The sequence below is a fragment of the Galleria mellonella genome, unplaced genomic scaffold, assembly GCF_026898425.1.
Source record: "Galleria mellonella isolate WM207_F2 unplaced genomic scaffold, CSIRO_AGI_GalMel_v1 utg184, whole genome shotgun sequence".
Classification (NCBI taxonomy): domain Eukaryota; kingdom Metazoa; phylum Arthropoda; class Insecta; order Lepidoptera; family Pyralidae; genus Galleria; species Galleria mellonella.
The window spans coordinates 5975381-5999799 of NW_026442025.1; the positions used below are offsets into that span (position 1 = coordinate 5975381).

At 32.7% G+C, this 24419-nt stretch overlaps 1 protein-coding gene across 3 annotated transcripts in view; it reads left to right on the forward strand.

Annotated features, from left to right (window-relative positions):
* The window catches only part of LOC113512170 (paired box protein Pax-6), a 92514-nt gene that overhangs the window by 55965 nt on the left and 12130 nt on the right, over window positions 1-24419 (forward strand). For 2 of the 3 annotated variants that reach the window (XM_052893937.1, XM_052893939.1), the window contains exons 6-7: window positions 17133-17282; window positions 19175-19257. In XM_052893937.1, coding sequence (XP_052749897.1) covers window positions 17133-17282; window positions 19175-19257 — 233 coding nt within the window. The remainder of the gene's footprint in view (window positions 1-17132; window positions 17283-19174; window positions 19258-24419) is intronic. The other variant, XM_052893938.1, reaches the window with a different exon arrangement.

The following is a 24419-nucleotide window of genomic DNA, read 5'->3' on the forward strand; positions in this document are numbered from 1 at the left end:
GGAAACAATATAGAGTATCTATCTATCTATCTACGATGTATGTATGTACAAAATTATTCTCAAAATGTGTGATCGTGATTATTTTAGAAATAAAAGTAGAAAATGGTCGTATTAAGGATTCTTCAGGTTTGGCAACACGTATGTGACATCCCTGGAGATAGAAACGCTGTGACTGTTTACCATCAGATGGGCTATATGCTTGTATGCCACCTTTGTGATATAAAAAAATGACAATTTTTTTTCTGTTCAGTAAACATATCCCGGTTACGCAGACAATCTCGCGAGTAAAAGCTAGTAACGTTATCAAAGTGAAAGTATGTTTGTTTGTTACCTGTTAACGCCTTAAAGGCTTAAGCAATCGTTATGAAATTTGCTATACACGTAATAATTGGAATAGACATAGACTATTTATTATCCCGATCACTGGAATAAAGTCACGTGTAAAAACTAGTATATGAATAATTCGATTAAATTTACAAAATGGGTACAGATGAAAATAAAAAAAAAGTAACAAAGGATATAATCTGGCGTTCCGCAACAAGCTCTAGAGGTGTTTGGGAAGAATGCGGCAACAACGAGCCGCTCGCCCCCCTACTTACCCCACCCGCCCATTCAAGAAAAGGGGGTGGGTGTACCCTGAACGGGGTTACTCGCCCGTTTCACGAATATGTATAGACTCTACCAATTGTTTAAATGAAAACCACTCAATGACTAATCTTTATTTTAAACAGAAATGTGAACTGAGGATTTACAATTATATAAGCAACGAATTAAAGAGTATATGGGAGTCACAGTATACTCTATGATGATCATGTTTATAGGCGACAGTTACCACTTTTCAACACGTGGAACGTCAGTTTATCACTTGAATAAAAAAAAACAGATCTATATGAAACTAGCGACCCGCCCCGGCTTCGCACGGGTGCACATTACACCTCATCACATCAGATACCTCTAAAATATCAGTGTTTATCCATTATATTATGCATATATTATACATATAAATCTACCTCTTGAATCACTCCATCTATTAAAAAAAACTCTCATTAAAATTCGTTGCATAGTTTTAAAGATCTAAGCATACATAGGGACAGACAGACGGGTAGCGACTTTGTTTTGTAGTACTCGTATATAGTAGAATAAACTACTAGCGGTTTTTCGTGGCTTTGCCCATATACATCATTATAGTCGTATAAACTATTTTATAACTAGGGGAACTTAAAAAATAGAGGGATGGGCAGCAGTGTCTCTCTTAAAATATCACTAAAATACTGATTGCTGTTGCCAACCCGCTTGCCAAGCGTGGTAACAACAGGTTAAACTCAAGAACCTTTCTTCCCCATCAGTTGTCGGTTCTTCAAGCTATGTAACCAGCCCATTGCTATTTCAGCTTACTTATCCTTCGGGTTATGTCGGTCACTTATTTATTATATAGGTATATTTTTTATCCTACATCTGTGTCAAATGTCTGTATATAGAAAAAAAAAACGCTAAAAACCAAACCAGGGGGATGATGGAAGTGAAATAGAACATATCCATATTTTTTAAAAAATTGTTGTTTCTCTGTCTGTTTGTCTGTTTGTACGGGCTAATCTCCGAAACTGATGGACCGATCTAAATGACATTTTGCATGGTCATACCTCATATCCTTGGTCAACATTTTAGATACTTTTAATCACGGAAAATTAAAGAGTTTCCGTGGGATAGCTAAAAAGCTATAGTAACTTACACAGCTTAGTACACAATCTAATTAAATAGATATTTTGATTTAAGGCAAAAAGTGAGAACAACACGTCATTTGTTAATTTTTGGTCTAATATTCCCAGACATAATTCACTATAATAAGGAACTTAAAAATATTAATCGAAGAAATAATAAATACCTACCACGCGGACAAAGTCGCAGGCATCAGCTAATAGTATATACATGTATACCGAATTTTATACTGATAGATTAAAACGTTAATGCGTTAAAAGGTAACGAACAAACAAACTCACTTTTGTATTTACATTATTAATAAGGATATACCATGATACACATACCCACTTACTATGTTTAAGAGAGTGTGTCCTTTTCATTTCGTGTGTAAACATCAACGAGTAGACGTCCGCCAGTGACTTCACTTAACTGACCGAATTATCCCTTAACGCCTTAAAGTTAAACGTTAAGTAGGATCGACTTCTGCTTTCCCCTTTCCCGAAGGGCTTTCATACATCACGCAACTTTATAGAGCGATATACGTATCTGCATGCGACTCATATTGACAACACAATACATTTGCGTCTCTTAAATCATATTTTCTTTCTATAAAAATCAATGTTAAATTTTTCATTATTTTATGTTAAATATTTATTTAATAAATTTTCCGAATTTTTTGGTGATTTGAAACATTTATCATCATCATCTCAGCTATTATCTGTCTACTGCTGAACATTAGCCTCCTCCATAGACTGCCATAAAGAATAGTCCTGAGCCACCTGCATCCACTGACGCCCTGTTAATTTGAAACATTGCTGTGTAGCAATGTTTAAATTAACAGGGCGTTAGTGTATTATAGTATATTATAGTGTTATAATTAAAGCATTTTAAATACACTGTCGGGATTTAACGCGACATATATGAAAAATGTGTCAACAACGCAAATGTTTAAAATTAACTATTAAAAAAAAAGTATATAAGTTAATAGTAAAACGAAATATTAAGATAAAATCGATGGAAAATTTCAAAAATTACACTTTATATCAGTCAGCGTATAATTAATTCAAAAGTGTAATTATTTTTTTATCTAAACATTTCGTTACTAAAAAACATTGATTACGAAATGAAAAACTTATAATTGTTTCTAACAGAATTTGCTCGCAACTATTCATTGACTTAAAGTATCTCAATGTGCAGACAGCCTAAATTGTCTAACGTGCGAATGGATTTTCACGCACTTTTCACGTGAAAGTATCTCTTCGTTGCACGTGACACGAATGTCTGGAGATACTTCAAAGTGTAACGGGCGCCATTTTTAGAAACTTCAGCGAGGGATGTGCGGCGCCACTCGTCTTTGATGTTTTGTTCGGACTTGGGACACTGTCGCATTTTATTTTGAGCTTGTAACATTTTGTTTTGGAAGTTTCGTTGTGTTCAGTCACAGAATACAGTATTCACTGGAACAAAGTTTCATAATTGTTCCTCTGTTGTAGAATGGAAATACTTAACTCTGATTTATGACAATAACTTAGTACCTGATAGTTATCAAGTTATTACAATTGATAAAATAACAATATTATTTTTAAAAACAACAAAAGCCTGAGATGTCAAAAGAGGTGTCTGAGGTAACAATGCACAATACCTATATCAATAAGAGAGAAGGCAATTTCAAATGATTCAATACCAAATCGCTTGGTCACAGCGGTATAATAGGCGTGACTCCTATTTTTATGGGAAAAGACCACTGTCAAGCAGTGGGACATTGAAAATATCAATTCTCATTTCGGTCAGTGACCTCACGGTACCTTAACAAACCATACAATATGGTTAAAGTATTTAGGCTATATATATGCGGAATATTTAATATAAATTTATTTTAAATAATTTTTTTCTCAATTTTGTAGAGGAAAATGTATATTTATTAGGTATTCTAAATAAATAAATACATATCATAAAGATTTGTAGTCGATCTGTTTCGTCCACAAAACCTCATTATTATGAAGCAAACGTTAGATATGCATAAGTACATATAAGGGTCTGAGCAGACGACGGACTTTTGTTTACGAATAAAATTTCACTTTGTGTTAGCAATGTACGCATACAAATACTTCTATATCTAATTATATATAATTTATTATTGTTGATTTTAAAAATTCTTTCACCTATAGAAAGCTGCATCATCAGTACATAATATAAGCTGTATTATATTTAAAAAAAAGTCTGAACACACCTATAGTTATGTCCAGTGTATTTGGCATATAAATTTGGCATATAAAATTACAAATAAACATTATTAAAATTTACTGAACAATGTTTAATTACTTAGACAGAGTTTGTTAAACACTGTCTAGGTAGATAGTGTTCTAAATTATTTTTGTAATAAGTCCAAACATGTCCTTCGTCTGCACAGTCCATAACTGTACGTATAGACAGAGCTTTTAATTTAGCAACTGTATATATTTACGGAGGCAACGATGTCGGCTTAATTAACTTTGGCGCGTCATTCAGTCACAAATTTGATTCCCGGGAGGTGCCCGCTTGGGCTTGCTTGTTTATGTTGTTATGTTACCTTTTACTCGTAGATTCCTTTATTAGAACCAAATCTTTATTATTATAGGTTGTAGAGTTATTTTTATATGATCGGGCTCGACTTTGTAAGATAAAATTTTCAAAAATAATATATAAAGTAACATTATTCGGTGGTGATGCACAATAACTAAATAGTTATTTTATACATGAAAGAATTTTTAAAATCGATTGAGTAGTTCTGAGTTAATTTATTACAAACAAACAAACATATGTTTATTCTTTATAATATTTGTATAAATATATATCAACGATCGTGCTGATACCTGTCTTCCAATAGTTGTGGGTTCGATTCTTGAGCAATACACACATATGTAGGTATTATCTATTTATAAACATATGTATTTGTTTTATTGTATTCGATATATTTAAGAAAAAAAAGATTAAGTATTTCTATTACTTGTCTAATACCCATAATACAAGCTCTGCTTAGTTTGAAACTAGATGGCGTTCTCTAATACGTCTAAGGGTATTAGTAATAACATTTTTACAAAAGTAATATGAAAGAATAACATATAAAAACAAGAAGAAAATAAATGCATATAGACAGAAACTTTTTCACGTTTCTTTTGTCGAAGTATTTTATTGTTTTGTTTTTGTTTCGGCATTTTTCAAGTTATCATTTATACGCAGTAAATTTCGTTATGTCTGCGTCTGTATTTTTGGTCTTCGATTTATTATGGTCTCGTGACTTTTTAGAAATATATTTAATATTTTTATTTATTTATAAATAAATATTTTATCTTTTTTTTTTGTTTCTTTTTGTTATATTTTTCGAGTTACTGTTTTAAAAATAAATAAGAATACGTACTCTTATAACTGTAATTTCATAATGGCAATTATTTATTAGAAATTTAATTTATTGCCATAATTTTTCTATATTTGACCATGTATTATTTTTTTACCTGAAGGGTATTTATGACTATCTTTGTAATTATGTTAATGATATTTACCATCACAGATAAGGCAAGTTAAGCAGAAAGCAAATTATGTCACACATACTTTTTTTTATATCGGTTAACATATTAACATGATGTTCATTTTCGACCAACTTTAAAAAAGAGGAGGTTCTCAATTCGACTGAATTTTTTTTGTACATACTACACGATAACTTTATCGATTCCGAACCGATTTTCATGATATCCATATCGATGCATAATCACCAATTTTTATTGTTTTTTTTATTATTATTTCAGCCTTTAACTGTGCACTGTTGAACATAAGCCTTTCCTATAAGGGGAGTTCTGCCAGTAGTTGCCATGCTTGGCAGGCGGGTTGGCAACCGCAGTTATACTTTTACAGATGTTCCAAGAGAGACGCTGCTGCCCATCCCTCCACCATAAGCTCCCTTAGTCGCCTCTTACGACGCCCACGTGAAAGGAAGGGGTGGCCCATTCTATGTCAGGGCCGACACAGTATGTTTTGTATTGAACGTAATTTTAATTACATTTTAATTTAAAAATAAATATAATTCAAAAATGAAAAAAAATCTTTTTGTGATAAATACGAAATTAATTAATGCAATGACGCGGGTTGCCCAATAAATATATTGCAAATGAAATTTGAATAAAAAAAAAACACTCCGTCCAGTCCAATATTTTACTCTGTGTAAAATCAATGTTTCGGAAGTTTAAAAAATAAAAACGAACAAAAAACAGACGAGTTTTCGAACCAAAGCTCACTGGCGGCTGTGATTGACGGATATGCCGACTTTTATATTGTAACTTTATTGTAGTATAAAAAAGGGTTTATCTGTAAAAATAAAGGGAAAAATTTTCCTAATCAATATTCATGAAAATAATGGGGAAAGTCACTGTATTATATGTACGTCAAATTTCATGATAATTGGTTAAGTAGAAGAGGCAACAAATTCACTTTTACATTTATAATATTAGTATAAATAATTATATTAAAAATAAAAAAAAAAGAGAAGAGTATGTGAATGAGACTATCTTTATTAATATTGCATTTTTATTGCACTCGAATTATATAATATTTTTCAACAGGCTGCGATACATATATATATATATATATATATATATATATATATATATATATATATATATATATATATATATATATATATATATATATATATAGGTTTCAAAAGAGGCGACAAAGAAAATGGTTGAGGCTAAGCAGCAGCTTCTTCCTTAAAACATCACCAAAACCTAACTGAAGTTTCTAACTCCGCCTGCCAAGCGTGGTTAGAAACCTCAGTTAAGCTAACAAAACCCCCAGTGGGGGAGGGTCTATGTTCAACAGTAGATAGTTAACGACTGATATCATCATATATAATTTCATGGAAGTTTTTTTAAAAAGTCGAACAGTATTAAAATCATACTTTTGGAAATATGTAATTTTAAATAATTAATTTTAGAAAATAAATATTTATTTAAATATTATTAATATATCCTGCTAATATTATAAATATGAAAGATTGTAAGCATATTCGTTATACAATCTCACCTTAATGACTAAACAAAAATGAATGAAATTTGGTACACAGATAGAATATATCCTAGATTAATACAAAGAATATTTTTACCCTAATTTACGTGGGTAGAGTCGTGAGATAAAGCTAGTTGATCAATATTTGGATTGCGGAACGCAGAACAAACAACCCTACTATAGTTAACAGAGGATATATATACAGACAGAAATCAGTGGACACTGTGGTCTGAATGGAGTACACGTGGTGGATTGGTTAATGCTAATCATCCGTTAACTAACTAATACAATTTAGCTATTATCGAACCATTATATACTAAGTTAATTTAGTTTATCATGTGTCTAGTGTCATCGAATTATAGACAAAATTCGTTCCTTTAGCGGCTAGCAACAACTTTAATACTATTTCTAAAAGTCTTAATATAGATCTATTTTCGAAAAATATAATATCAGTGAGAGACTGAGCAGGGAATTTTTTATTCATAGTCAGTTTGAATAACTATTGTATGGATAAGAAGGCCATATTTTAATCAAATACTTGTAATTAATTTTTACTTTGTATTTTATTCATCATTTTGTTTTTGTTTTCGGTCCTCTTGTTTATTCATATTTTTTTTTTGTTAACTCCTATTTTTGTTGCTTTGTGTACAGCGCCTTGTATCTATATTATTGCTACTTGTAAACACCTATTAGTGGCTTATTTTGTGATCCTAAACTGTATCTTTTTACTCTAGTGTAGCCCTGGTTTTCCTATGAATAAATAAATAAATGTGCATGTTATCGAAAAATTAATTTATCAATTACATTCATCATCTCCATCATCATTTCAGCCGTTATCCGTCCGGACATAAGCGATTGCATTAAACGATGTAAATAAAAAAAATAAAAAAAAACAGTGCAAGAAAAGAAAGACCCGAAAGAAAAATATACCACGCTGTCTGGCCAGCGTGATAATAGGTAATATACAATATTCTCTTTTTGGAAAAACCTATGTGTGACTCCCATGTAATCAAAAATTCAATATTAGGCGCGTAAATAAGCGTTTTCCACTTTCACTGAATGTACAATCAGCTGTTATTTCAAGTAGCACAAAAACATCTAAATTTAGAATACAGAACAAATTTTGAAATAATATCCGTAAAAATGTGTATAAAGGAAAACTATATTTGATAGGTAATAGCAACTCGCAAGTCCTAACATAGAGGACCTCTTAACAGTCGATTTAAATAGCCGGCCGGAATAATAGGTACATTTTAATTATTTAAGTGAGTTTCATAGTAAAACGATTGTGCAATCGAGTTCGAAATCAAGTGTTCTTTACGCGTGATACAACACGTGTCGTATTTAAAACATTGTTTAATTCTATACTCTATTATTATACGCATTAAATATAAAATTGCAAGAACTTTTTATGCAATTGATCGTTTGGAGAGTATGTAAGAGGTTATTGTTTAAATACTGTAGTTTAAATTGCAATTTATTTCAATACCAACTTGACGACATTTGGATTTTGTGCGTGTATGTTACGCTATATCTTTAGTAGTTCTAACCCATTTTTAATAATTCTTATTAAATATCACTAAAGTTTATTTTGTTGTACATAGACTAGCTATATCTCGCAGCTTTACTCGCGTGAATTCGAATATAAAGTATTATATGTACTAAGTTATGATATAGCCTACCTGTGTACTAAATTTCATTCAAACCCATTTAGTAGTTTTTACGTGAAAGATTAAAAAACATACATCTATCCATTCATCGTAACAATACTTTCGCATTTATTATGTTAATAGCATTTACCTTGTTGTGAAAATTCTCTCATACAGACGAAATACTTACTAAGTAATATTATAAATAAAAAAGTAAGTTTGTTTGTTTATTACCTCTTGGTGATTGAACAATTTGACCAATATAAAATGAGCTTACTGTCGAGATTTTACCAAGAGACTACAGCATGGGATTCTTCAAAAATAGATAAAGAGGTTTCTTCAGGATCAGCAACGCGCACGCGCCCCTGGTATTGCAGGCGTTCATAGGCTACGGTAACCGCTTACCATGAGGTGGGCCGAATGCTTGTTTGCTACCTCAGTGGTATAAAAAATACGTACATAGTATTTTGGACGAAAAAGCCAGACAGCTTTTTATTCTAGTAAATCAACCAACGCGAACAAGGTCGCGGATAAAAACTAGTATGTAAATAAATGACAGTGGAACCCCAGCATCCCAAGAGATCATACATTAGTGCCATCAACGGTTCATTTGAACGCACAGTAATAAAAACCAAAACTCGCCCCATTGCAATTCCGGTGCCCTGCCGACGACATTATGGGACGGTGATTACAAACAACCGATTTAGCTTGACATTTCCCCTTGGTGACTATAAAATAATTATATTCTGTTAAAGACTAATATATTTTTGCAATTATATATAAGATTAGCCATCTACCCCGGTTTCGCGCGTGTTTTTTTAAATAATAAAATACAGCCCATGTTACTACCTGATAATGTAGCTTTCCATAGGCGAATGAATTTTTAAAATCATTTAAGTATTTTTTGAGTTAATCCATTACAAACAAACAATCTGTCCTCTTTATAATAGTAACTTAGATAAATTAGATAAATTATAAATATATTTAACATATATTTTCTTTTAAATCTGGTACTGCGGGTACTCATGGGCGGTGGTAGTCACTTACCACCAGGACGCAGGCTCGTTTGCCTCGTGTTTAAAAAAAAAATCTTAAAATATTAGATTCTTAAATAAATTTCTTCCACGTATGAGTACATTATCACGAGACAATATCCTCGCTATTGTGAAAAAACATAGATGATATACATATGTAGTTCTATTTTAATTTTGTTAATGTAAGATTTTTTTTTCAAAATAATAAGTTTTATCGTCTTGGTGTATCTAGTGTAACAGAAATTTTACTTAATTTAGACTAAATTGTAACGCGTCCGTACCTTATCATTTCACTGCATTTTCCACATTTCAAACTGTAACCACCAAGCACATATCTACTTGGAGATATGAGCGTATATATGTGTGAGAAAGAGAGAGGAAGTAAGAAGTATAAGTAAATGTTACTCATGTGAACCACTTTTATACAAAGTTTCCTCCTTGACTTTGGTTGAAAAGTGAACTCATCCGGAAAATACTGAATTTATTCCTGGCTACATTGGAGTTAATATTAAAGGGAAATACTATATAATAATAATACCTAATACCTAATTATTATCTAAGTGTATCTATACTTATATTTTAAAAAGGAAAGAATTAATTTTTAAAGTGTTTTTTTAAGTGTTTTGTTTTTTCAACGTGCCTTCGTCTAATGGATCAAAAAGTACTCAACTAATTAAAAAAAAAAAAAACATTTTACCTATACAAAGGTACATTATCAGCAAGTGACATAGGCTTTATGATATTAAAAAAATTGGAGATCCCTACTAGAATTACGACAATGTAACACAAAGTATCAAAAATTTGCCTATTAAAGTTAATATAATATATTAATTTATCTTTTTATCTGTCTAGCCGTGTAAAGCCCGGGTGAATCGCTAGTATCTAATAATTATAGCATTACACGAAAATAAATTTTATTTTCTAATTCTAGAAAAAGGCGTGAAAATTTATTTGGGTAGGCATAGCGAAATGAGACAAGTTATACCGTGTCCAGTAGATTGGGGCAATTGAAAAGCGGCAGCGGGCATCGAAAAGAAATCAAACCGCTTGTACCGTGACTAAGTCTACTGTGTAATAGGGTTAATGATTACCATTGATCAATTCTGAGTGTACTATTTCGAATAATATTATCAAGAAATTATACTAAAACTCAGATAATAAAAAGAAAAATACTGCCAATATCTTGGAAAATCTATTGTAAAATATATACAGTATTTAAAAATAGTAATAAAAATCAATAAAACATTGCATTTTTGTATAGTAATAAAACAAAATCAAGTATGTTTAGGATACCTCATGAGAAACAAAATATAGACGTGGAACTCATAATAGAGTAAAAGTTATATCATTTTTTTTAATTTTACTAGTAATAAACATAATATTTACACACAAATTTCCCCACAAAAATCATTCGTTCCGCATTGGATCGCAATAGATTAAATACCGTATTCGATTGTTTATTCCGCTACGTGGTGGTCGATGTTCGCTCACCGCTGTCCGCCGTCCGCCGGACAGCATCCCGCGGCCGTACCGTGAGTGACAGTATCGATCTCACATAATCGCGGCGGCAATCGCCCCCACCTACGACCGTCCTGTTCGCCCCGATAACTCCAATTCCGCCTTATCTCCCCGAGTCCCGACTTTCTTCGCTCCCCTTTGTGCTTATTTTCTCCAATTTTTTCACCGCCCCCACTTTTATTTCGTTCCTTTCTTATTTTCTTACTACTATTATTTTCTCTTATGTATTTTTCGTGTTTCATCCTCCCTCGGCCTTTTTGTTGAATATCGAGGAAGTTTTTTCTTCAATCATTTGTAGGTCGTTATTGGTGGGATTGTGGCTAAGTGCCGTTGAGGCGAATCGATTTTTTTTAATGAATTCTCCATTTCTGTACCGTGGCGCTCCACGAAGTTGGAATGAATAATAAAAAATGATTGATAGAAACGAATCGTGACAAATAAACAATGAATTACAAAGGATACTTTAAGACTTGTTAGATTTAAAATAAGTTAACCTATTTATATCGAAATAGTATAAAACAAAGTCGCACTAACCACTTGTTTGTTGCTCCGCTTATTTCTTCTAAACCACGATAGGAATTTTGATATTCGTTTCACAGTCATTTAAATATATGGCTTTTACAATAAATAATCCTAATTAAACTTTTGTATAAGTATCAACTACTTATATTCTTCACTTGGAGATTGACTACTAATGACAATAGAGAAAAATTATAATTCAGTACGTATTTGTAACTTAAGAACTACTTTTATTAGCTCAGCAATAAAAACAATAAAAAAGTGTCAATTAAGTATCATTATAATAAACCGTCACGCGCTGAGGGCGTGAGTACACCCATCGCAGTTGTCGAGTGATCAATCAAAATTGTCAACCGATTGGAAAGTTCGCCATGTTTTGCTGAGCGAATGTCCCGCATCAATCATGTTTCGAGTGAAATGGAACGCGTCTCGGGTGTGCTGTTACGTGATACGGAACGTCGCTGTCGCTGCCTTGCAGACGCGCACGTTGCGTAGTGTGAAATCAAAACAAATAAATCAATTTCATATCCTGTTTTTTTTTCTAAAGATGTCACAGAACTGTCATAGATTAACACTAGTATCTTTCATTAAATAATGTATCTACCTCTTCTGAAAGTCATCATAATAAAAACAAAATATTGTGTATTAATATACATAATGCTTTAAAAAAGTACGCAATTGTAAAAAAATATACATTCTCATTTGTTCTAAATAATGAGGTTACTGGTTATTACAATAAAATGAGAATAGATAAAAAATAAGAATATGTTCCACAAAAAACTTCAAATGTCACGAAACCAGTTATTTTGACTTAGAAACTAAACTACTAGATTTATTTTAATAAAATATCTATGACCAACTAAGTATGTAAGTAAGTATGTACGTAAATATGTATGTAAATATACCAAATCAGTTTACAACTGACTGAATTATGAAGTAACAAAAGCTGCTTCACGGTTAAAACACGAATGGGACAGATGTACCCAAACAATCGACTTTTGTACAAAGTCTCTCTCCGGTATGTATTAATTCTATGTTTTATTTATTTAGGTGTTAAATATATATTTACTAAGTTGTAGATAGGTAGATACCATGGATACCATTCAAGATGAAATAGTGGGTACAGATGGAGACAGTAACTTATTCATGAGTGCAATTCCTAAGACACACATATTTCTAAGCAGTTTTAGAATTTCCTTTAGTAAAATAAAAGTGGAAATATTATTATAAAACGAAAATCATATTGCTAGTTAAAAATATGTTTCATTTTTTTTTAAATATTAATTTGCAATTATTTAATTACCAAATTTAAAATAAACATATTTCATCATAAAATAATAATATAAATAATTAGTTAGAACTATCTACTGAATTGAGCATAGTTTATATTACTTGTAACTAGTTATATCCCAAGTATAAATGTATATGAATCATAATAATAATTACGTAATTTGGAAATTGTTAATACGCTCTATTGTTCATTTCACATTCCTTGAATTTTTTTAAATTAAGTTTTATTTTAAATTTCTATTCTTTCCGTGTACCACATTTCATTTAAATACTACTTTACCAGAGGGAGACTTTGTACAAAAGTCGATTGCTTGGGTACCTCTGTCCCATTCGTGTTTCAACCGTGAAGCAGTTGTGTTTGCATGGCTGTGTTTCGGTTTGAAGGGTGGGATATGGCGTGAATTTACTGGGTACGGAGGAATAACACCTGAGTCCTCAGGAATGGCAACGCATGGGGGGTATCATGGGTGAAACAGTATACTCTGTTATGTCCACGGTACTGCTCATGTCTCTAGGCGACGGTTACCACTTCCCATCAGGTGGGCCGTCAGCTTGTTTGCCATTTTAAGTTGTATAAAAAAAAAAAACTTTCATACGATAGTACTTTCATCAATAATCGAAGCATTTCGCGTTCCATTGTTTCTGCCTACCCTAATGGGAGACAGGCGTGACAAATATATGTACGTATGTAATAGTACTATCATGAAAGAGTAGCAAATATCAATCGAATGGATCAAAAACGTTTGCGTTTATAAATAGTAGTACCTAATCTAAAACCAACCTTTTTATTAGGAAATAAAGTACATAGTTATCTCAGTGTTCAGAGATAGTCTAGGTTACTAGTCAGGGATAATTTATATGTAGCCTATAAGGGTTTTTCGGGTCGCCGAGCAAAGATGCTTGAAAAATTACGACTAGATAAATTCAAGATAAGTCAGTGGTGTTTTTAAGGCTGATTTATATCCCACTACTGGGCATGGTGGTATTTAAATAGTGAATATTTAAAAAGCTAGCTACTAACAGTTTACGTGGTTTTTGCTTTCTCTGTATACAATACATATAAAATAATTATGTAACATACTACCAGAGGGAGACTTTGTACAAAAGTCGATTGCTTGGGTACCTCTGTCCCATTCGTGTTTCTACTGTAAAGCAGTTGTGTTTGCATGGCTGTGTTTCGGTTTGAAGGGTGGGATATGGCGTGAATTTACAGGGTACAGAGGAATAACACCTGAGTCCTCAGGAATGGCAACGCATGGGGAGTATCATGGACGAAACAATATACTCTGTTATGTCCATGGTACTGCTCATATTTATAGGCGACGGTTACCACTTTTCATCAGGTGGGCCGTCAGCTTGTTTGCCATTCTAAGTTGTTTAAAAAAAAAACTCATACACTGAAAGTATAAAACTGCCAAAAAAATTGCAATATTTTTATGAATTCTATTACTAGTTATCTTGCGAATTCCCTACAAACAGCTACTAGTTTGAATTGTTATATTAAATGTACTATCTGATGGCTCAAATTAAACTACATCTTAAACCTATATAAGACTAAAACTAATTTTGGATATCAGGAGAGTTTTTATGTCACGTGCGAAAATCTGCTAAAACTAAGCCACGGCTATCCTCGGGATATTGAATATGTAACTTCAGGATTCGATCAGGGACGTTTCTTTAGGTTTTTTTTTTATTCGTGAAAATGGCATGGTTACCCCGCCTGCGCTATCGGTATACACTAGCGGGGTACCAGTGAGCCACCGCTCACTGATACCGTGGTAATAGGTGAGGATTAAAAGGCAGGTCAGTTAGCCCATTGCGACGAATTCAATGATAAATTGGTCACGATAGTTTCTAGTTAGGTAGGTTAGTAGGTTAGTTATGGGAACTAAACTCTCCATAACTAACAATCCCTTCCCCCCTGTTTCTTTAGGCTACACCATTGTAGATACATCGTTATTGACAAATGATATTATGTGTTCCATGTAACAGTTAATTAGGTATATCAATTTGTAAATGTGTGAACTTACTCTCTATATAATCATTTGAAATCACTTATGATTAGAGAACTAGTTCACAACTGATTTACTAATGCCGATAATGTTTAATTACTGTTTCCGTTTACTGATATTATAATAACGAAACTCAATTAGGCCAATCTAATCTTATTATATTATTTATTATCCGATTACACTATGACTACACTTCATTGACAGCTAAACATATTCGGGGTGAATAGACCTTCCGAGAATAGACCGAGGAATAACTACATGGGACAGATAAAAGAAACACTAGGTGTCGTGTCGTATAGGGAGGTCAAGAAGGTATGGGTTAGAGCTGGCTGGAAGAAGACGCATGAATTAGTTGCACGGACAAGAGGAAACTCTTAAATGAAAAGAGAGACCTTCCGAATGGCAAATAGTTATAATCTTATGCAATTATGGTTGACATAATAGTTCCTTTAATTAATAATATTTAGTAGAACGTTCCTTATGGCAGTCTATGGGGAGGCCTAGAGTCTGAAGTCTATGTTCAGCAGTACATGAATAAGGGTTAAAATGATGATTAAAATGAATATTTATAGAGCCAGTAATTTTTTTTTCTCGATTTATTTATTTTATTTTTATTTTATTTTATTGGCACATAAAACAGATTACAACCATAAGAAACTTAAGTAATAATTACATTTGTGATTCGGCTAGGTAATAATCCAATTATATTATGTGCACAGCTTGAGTAATACATTAAAAGAAAACACATAATATAAAAAGAAATAATTAATATGTTATATAAATATATAAAAGATAAAACTATATAAAAAAAAAACATATTTTCAATCGTATTCTATTTCGTATTTATTGGTAGTAATATTGTTAAGTACGCATTACTCAATATTATTATTAAAATTGGAGCTAGTTAATTATGTCATTTGAGCATTGTTTTGCAGCTTGTTTTCTATTTCATGTTACATTAACAATTTTTTTTTAAACTAAACCGCATGGTTCCAATTTCAAATTCTGTTCTAGATTCTCCGTTTTTCATTTTCTTTTTGTTAGATATCAAGTCCTGTGTTTTGGACATTCGAATTCTACCGACCGACCACTTTACCTAATGATTGTTAGTTAAGTACATGCTCATCTAAACAGCGTATGATCAGAAAAATGTGACAGATTGCGTAACAGTCGGCCCATTCAGTGCGCCCAGCAGCCCGTGTACACATTACTAACTCGGGAATCGAACCCAGACTGAAGTGGTCCGACCATAAAGCAAATTAATCAATTAGCTGGGGGCACGTCGACAGCATTACGAGTAACGTTTAATTTTGCTACCGCCCCAAGTTATACCGGCATTTGGGGTACGCGACCATTGTAAGTTGAACCCTTTAGTGGTACAAAAAGCTCTATTCCGGAGCTCAGCGGATCGTTTAGAGATAATTTTTGTCTGTAATTCTGGGGTAACAATTTTGTGCAATTCCGCTTACGCATTTGCTTGATAGTTGTCGAGAGCAACGTTTTGTTTGAGTACTTTGTGTTTATAGTTTGTGATGAAGAGCTATGGAAGACCCCTCGAAGAATTGCATTGTCATCTGACATGGTATTTGGGTGTAGTTTTATAATATACGGGGTGAAATTTAAATAGTTAACAATCTTTTAACTGAGTGTTGTATTAACGAAACTGGACGTTTTTATTAAATAAAAATAGATTAAAAACGATATATAATTTTGAGTCTCCCATACTGATCTTGTTGTGTGTGCATGGCTGTGTTTCGGTTTGAAGGGTGGGATATGGCGTGAATTTACAGGGTACAGAGGAATAACATCTGAGTCCTCAGGAATGGTAACGCATAGGAGGTATCATGGACGAAACAGTATACTTTGTTATATCCATGGTACTTCTCATGTCTATAGGCGACGGTTATCACTTTCCATCAGGTGGGCCGTCAGCTTGTTTGCTATTCTAAGTTGTATAAAAAAAAATGATGTATCCATGTATGGAAGGATAAAACATTTCTAGTTACCTACTTATAGATATAAACTTATAACCTATACTAATTTATTTTCTATATGAATTCTTCAATTTCGATTCGTTTGGATAATTTATTTACGTATTGGTATCCGTATTAGATTTATTAAGTGACGCCACTTTTTTTAGGGAATGAAATCTTAATAATTGTAATTTTAAAGTAACAATGTAATTTGTGAATGCAATAAAATATAAAAAAAATAGTAACTGAAATTTGTGACACAAAAAAATTTTTAAATTTTTTTTAAATAGAATGAAATCGGTCCACAATTGATGAACATTTATACTTCACCTTTTTTTTATGTCGGTTAAAAATAAACCAAGCCGTATTAATGATGATCATTTATATTTTTTGTTATCATAGATGCCCTTCAATCCGAGGCTGGATCAGACGGGAACAGCGAACACGCGTCGTCAGGAGACGAGGACTCGCAGATGCGGTTACGGCTCAAGAGGAAACTGCAGAGGAATCGGACCTCCTTCACCAATGACCAGATAGACAGCCTTGAGAAAGGTAAGCAGCACCGTCACTTTTCGTTTCTATATTTTTATTATTTTTACAGGTTACGAAGAAACACCAAGATTAGCCAAATTTATATCAATTTAAATGAACAACTAAATTCGAGAGTTAGCAGTATATATCGCATAAAAATAGGTCGCGCCATAGGCTAGCCCTTCCTTTCCCATATGTATTGTAAGAGGCGACTAAGGAAGCTTATGGTGGAGGGAGGGGCAGCAGCGTCCCTCTCAAAACATCACCAAAAGCCGAACTACGGTTACCAACCTACATGCTAAGCGTTGCAGCTACTGGCAAAACTCTCCTTATGGCGGAGGCTATGTTCAGTCATGAACAGTTAACGACCGATTCAACAATATCTTCTTTTATGAGTTAAAATGAGAACCCTGATTGCACCCGATTCACTATAAATTGGCAATATTTATATACCTTATCATCACTCACTGATACATCAATGAGAAATGATAGGGGAGAGTGAAGTCAAGTTGACCAATCGTGATGGTCATGACTGATCATAACGGTTTTCAAGAAGGTCCGCGTGAAGGTCGACTTAATAGATTTTGTGTTAGCTATAACGTGGGAATATTACTTCTCGTTACTGACAATCTCTTCCTTTCAATAAGAACATGATGACTACAACGGGAATAGTCAACAAATACTCCCGACTACCCTATTAGGGTTTTTAGTCGTGAATATATATATAGCTTTAATTTTATTCGAAACATCTGCAAAGAATTTAATGCACATTATTGTACAGTAAATTTATTATAAGTATTTAGACGTCAAAATGCAATTGTAAATAATAATAAAACCATTGACACTTAATGACAAATTGCAAAGCCAAAATCTCCACCCATCGGACTGCAGTAAGTGGTCCCCGGAGACTTAATAAGCTCATTTCTCCCTTTCATCTTATTTATTGTTTGCGAACAGTGTTATTAGTAAATAAATATTGTCCCGCTGTTATTAGAAAATAAATAAACACCAATGTTTGTTGAACTCTCGTCGGTTGGCACTGGGGCCAATTATGTCTGTGGACAATCATAATCTGTCTATTTTTTGTTTGTTCCGTTGTTCTATTACACGGTACGGAGTTATTAATAGAAATATATTTATATAATTATTACTTTTTTATGTCAATTTAGAAAATTTTATACTTTTTTTTCTAAATGAGAACAAAATTGGTTATCTAGCTTACCTTCCTCTCTTCTTGTTTAAGATTTTCCACTTGTCGGAGCAACTGATTCATGTATTCTCTTCCATCCAGCTCTATTCCAGACCATATCTCTGAACTCTCTGTAATATATAGCTTAGCTTTATGATAAAAATACCGTTATCTTTTAATCTAAAATAAAACCTATACTTACTTAATTTATCAATATAATTTTAGCCTTCAGTCGTTTAAGTGGATATTGTTGAATTAAAAAACAAATGATCTATTTTCATAAAAATTATGTTTATTAATAATAATATATATTTAATGTATTATATTTTTAATGTACCTATATATTTAAATACTTATATAATATTTGTTTATCTAGTGAAAGCCAAAAGTGCTAAAAAATGTGTGTTTTAAAATAAGTACTTATTTATTTATATGAATTAATATATTATATATATTATTATTTACATTAATTCACATTATTTTTACGAAATTGGTTAATTTATACCTTTCGATTCGTCTATAAAAATAAATGTTGATATACAATTAAATTTTAACTTTGTTTTTAATTTGTTTTCTATTATTATAATGTTTATATATCATATTTATTTAGTTACTTATTTTTATACCATTACATAATCCGTTTCAAAAATATGATATATTTCGTGACTGTGTTGCCAATAGTTTCTCTATCGCAATATATCTAATTCCATTTTTACGTCCACAGAATTTGAAAGAACCCACTACCCCGACGTGTTCGCGAGGGAGCGGCTCGCTGAAAAGATCGGATTGCCTGAGGCACGTATCCAGGTAAAATAAAATCCAGTTTAAACAGCGGTAAGGTGGCTGTTACAGTACTATAGATTAATGCCAATGCCTCGGTTACTAACAAAAGAAAAAAAGCAGCAGTTGAATTCACAGAAATGTTGGTAAGACTTTATACATTAACAGCTAATATCATTATTGCAGGGGGAAAGGGATTGTTAGTAATGGAGACTGAGAATCCCATTGCTAGTAATATACCCAACCAGGTCGACCTCCTCGCGGTTCTCCCTGGAAACTATCATGGTTAATTCCTGATGAATTCATCATGATGGGCTAACTGGCCTGTTTTCATTCTCATCTGTCACCCTTCACTGGTGCTCCGCAAGCGTATCTCGTTAGCGCAGGCAAGGTTACCATACCATTTTCACCCATCAAAAAAAATCATTATTGTGGGGGAAAGGAATTGTTAGTAAGGGGGTCTAACAGCCTCATTGCTAGCAATATATCCTATCATACCTCTACGCAGCTTCCCCTGGAAACCATCGTGGTTAATTCTAGTTGAATTCATCATGATGAACCACGTGACCTTTCATCAGCATCTGTCGTCTCTCACTGGTTTCTCGCCAGCGTATGCCGATAGCGCAGGCGAGATTACCATTCCATTATCACCCATTAAAAATATCATTATGCCACTATTTAGTCTCTACTTAAGACATTTCGATATAAGGAACGGTCCTGAGCCACCTGTATCCACTGGCTGCCTGCAATACATTTGAAGTTGTCGCTCCATCTAGTGAAGGGTCTTACTTATACAGGGTCGCCATTTGATTGTTAATTCGAGCTATATTGCCGGTCCAATGCCGCTTACTTATTTATCTTTCGAGCCATATCGATAAAGTGCTGTATTTTATTTGCTTACCACTGTAAGTTTATCATTGCTTAGCGAATACATATCCATTAGTATTATAATTTATTATAATTATTATTACGTGACCGTGTGGTCCCGGCATAGAATAGGCCACCCCTTCCTTTCCCGCGGGTGTTGTAAGAGGTAACTAAGGGAGGGCGAGGGATGGGCAGCGGCATCCCTATTAAAAACATCTCCAAAGCCTAACTGCGGTTCCCAATCTGCTTGTAAAGCTTAGCAACTACTAGCAAGACCTCCCAAGGGGAGACTTATGTTCAGAAATGGATAGATAAAGGCTGATGTGATAATGATATACATTATTACTGCTCTACTCTATTGTTGTATCGGCCGTTAACGGCGGTCCACTGCTAGACATAGCCTCCCTCATAAGTGGGAGTTTGCCAGTAGTTGCCAGTTGGCACTCTTGGCAGGCGAGTTGGCAAGCGCAGTTTAGCTTTTAGTGATAGTTATGTTTTAAGAGGGACGCTGCTGCCCATCTCTCAACCATAAGAATGCTTAGTATTCTTTTACGACACTTACAGGAAAGAAAGGGGTGCCCTATTCTATCCCGGGACTTACACGGTTATTACCTTCTATTATTGCCAGTGGGCAATAATAGAAAATTATATATAAAATATATTATTTTATAACCACAATATAGGGTATATTGGTCAGGTCGACCTCCACACAGTTCCCTTTAAAAACCATTGTGGTTAATTATTGTTGAATTCTTCACGATAGACCAACTGAGCTGCTTTATCCTCACTTATCATATCTCACTGGTGCCCCTCCACTGTATAGCGAAGCGGAGTTACCGTTCCATTATCATTCATTACAAAAAGTTTCTTACTTGCTTTTTATTTGTTTATTTGTATAAGCTTTATTTTACATTCACAATTAATATAAATATCCAATTTTTTGTATCTGAAAATAATATGGAAAACGTAGATGTATATATATATATATATATATATATATATATGCATATACACACACACACACACACACACACATACACACACACATATATATATATATATATATATATATATATATATATATATATATACATATACATTCGTGTTTTTCTTATTTATTCATTAATGTATATGTATAGTCTTATATGAGGTTGCCAATCCGCCTGCCAAGTGTGGCAACTACTAGCAAAACCTCCCTATCGGGAAGCTTACGTTCAGCAGTGGACAGTTAAAACCTGACGTAATGATGATATGATGTATATAGTCTAGGTTTAAAAAATATAATTATTATTATGTTATTATAGTATTATTAATTTAATAAAAAACAAGTACGGTTTTAATAAATTAGGTCGTGTGTCAATCAGGGAACCTTACGGTTTTAAATAACGCTCACTATGACATAGGCGGTTTAATAAAACCGTTCATAAGGGTCTGTTTACACTGGATGTTTGCGTAGGCGCGGGCCGCATGTAGATGCGTCTTCGGCAAACAAGCTAAAAAAACAAGGGCGAAATCCCCGTTAGGCGGCGCTCGCTTCGCAAACACACATATTTTGACCCTATATTATGTATATATGCATATAAGTATTTTATTGAGGTATTTTTTATCTATATTTAAATATATTTCAACCGCCATCCTTTATTTTGTACTGTTATATTTTTTATAACTTTAAAAAATGGAAGAGATTAAGGATTTCTTTTTTGTATTTTTTCTGTAGATATATATTAAGCGATGTTTTTGTCAACTACTGAGAAATAATTATTTTTATTATCTTTTTATATAGTTTTAACATTGGCTGAAGTCTCCTTTATAGTATAATTACATAAATTTATGTGTATTTTAATCACATGATTATAATTATTTTTATATTTTTTTAAATTAATTAAGTTTACTTTTATAATGGTTCAATATAAATATATCAAAATCGAAGTTTGATTATTGCATGTTGAATATATTTCGGAGCGAAACAGAAAGTAACTCATAATTATAAACACGCGCTTATGAATTACGTGTTGTGGTGTTGAAAAAATTTAATCAGAATGGGGACTTACAATTATATATTTTTTGCTTCGACAAGAAAAAGGCAACTTTATTCGCAAAAAAAAAAAAAAAAAAAAACTATGGAACACACACAACAAAATTAAAATTAAAATAAACTCCCTTTCCATTATAATAATTTTCGAAATTAGAATTTCTCATGTATCCTTGTAACACAGATACAAAATGTAAAGAAATGAGAGGAGGGCCAATTACCTCCTTCTTTTGAAAGTCGTTTAAAAATACACATTTTTTATCAATAGACTATGTAAACATCCCGTGCCAACCGCGCGATCCTGTGTTGCCAACAGTTTAAGATGTCATTTATCACCGGACCGAACTTGGCGCAACTTTTATAACGCTTTAATGTAATTTTGACTGCAACCTTTTAAATGTTTTAAAGCACTTAGCGTTGATTTCAAATAAATCGAATTAGGTTAGAGTGCTCGGGTCCGACGCCATTTTGAAAAATAAATCTTTATTTTTTTTATTCCGTCATTGTAGTAAGTACCTCACTCAGTTAGTAATTACCTAAAAGTATACTTATTTTTAAACATTTAAAATATTGAGACGTCTGTTAATCGTATTGGAGTATCTAATTAGATTTCATTAAAATTTCTACGATATAATTCAATACCTAAGCATGCATACTATCATATATACCATAGACAGAGATTAAAAATGTGTGTGTTTTATGTAGGTAGGTAGGTACCTATATAGACTTGTATTTTACGTGTACTCCTGAAGGTCTAACTTATAATCTAATGTATATTTTATCTTTAGACGCCATTTAAAAGCGGTCTACATAATTGATTTTCGTACTTTTAAAAATATTCGTACATAGTAACGAACATTATGTAGTTTCTTAGATTATATAGATAGAACATCGAGTCTCAAAAACGGGTTAACTTTTTATCAGCTAATTTGAAAATTACCTGACTCGTTTTTTTATTAGTGTTCGTTATACTTATTGTATGCACAATGTATCTTGACATATTATTTAATAAATAATACGAGTATTTACGCATTAAAAAGATATAGAAATTATAAGACAAAACAAATATACAAGTTATAAAGCAATCACTAATAAATTATTTATCACACTAAATTGTATGAAAAAGTTGACTCCCTTTTTTCGAAATATTTGTATGGAGATATCTACATAATCTAAGGCTAGTTCGTAATAAATGTATAATCGGAGTGGTATGAATTATATAAATAATCATAATAATTTCTTTGAATGGTACACACACGTGATAATTAAGTGTTGTAGGTATCCACTATATTACAAAGACAAAACTCGTGCATAACACGAAAAGTACGAAACTTTCCTGCGCAGTTTCCTTGTTCAGACGAAAAAAAAAAAAGAAAATGGCGGCGACATTGTTTTCGGCGACAGAGCGGGGCTAAGCTGTTACATTAACCTCTCGACGGTGGCTGTTAGTTAACATTCGTGGAAGTACGCCGGTGCAATGTTAGCTCGTACGGTCAACAAGTACCTATCTGTAGGGCTGTCAAGTTAGAGAAATTTCATTAAAATAGGTTAATTACAATATTGCAAAATGTATTCATATTGGTGCAAATTCGTTGTAATAGTTTAAATTAAATACGTTTGTACAGTTGTAGGCATGTTTAAATTGCGTGCTGATTACTTATTTAAAGAAGTTTAAACCAAATAATGTAATTGCATACTTATTAAAAGTTCTATTAAAAAAAGTATTCATAACAACGAAAACAAACTATCCAATTAAATCTAACATAATTAAATTTAAACTCTTAAAAAAACAGAATGATTAAAATCGTCTTACAACCCTAAGCGAAAATTCCTCAATTATTACCAATTGCATTGCATTTTGTACTTTATCGATGAGTGCTAAGATACAATATTGCTTGCAATATGCCGACAGGCTTTTAAGGAGTAGCGTGAACATGATTTGGTATTCAGCAGGACTCCACCACGTGTTGCCTCGGGTTCAAGGCCTAGTAGAGGAACCATGATATTTGGCGAGTTGATGACATGAACGAATCCTTACGGGCCCGTAGCGAATACGTAAATAGGCTTGTGTTGAGAGGGGAATATTGTAGCTGTATTATTTTTAACTAACGTCCAAAAGGAAAGTCAAAACGTTAGGCATTTCTAGTCTGTTTCAATGGAACTTAATGAAAATGTAAACAAACAAATGATTATTTTATTGAACTAGGTGTTATCTTGCGTAAGTCTATATCACTGGTTATTCGAATAGAATTATTTTGTTTAATTCCGCTACAATTACTATGTGTGTGAC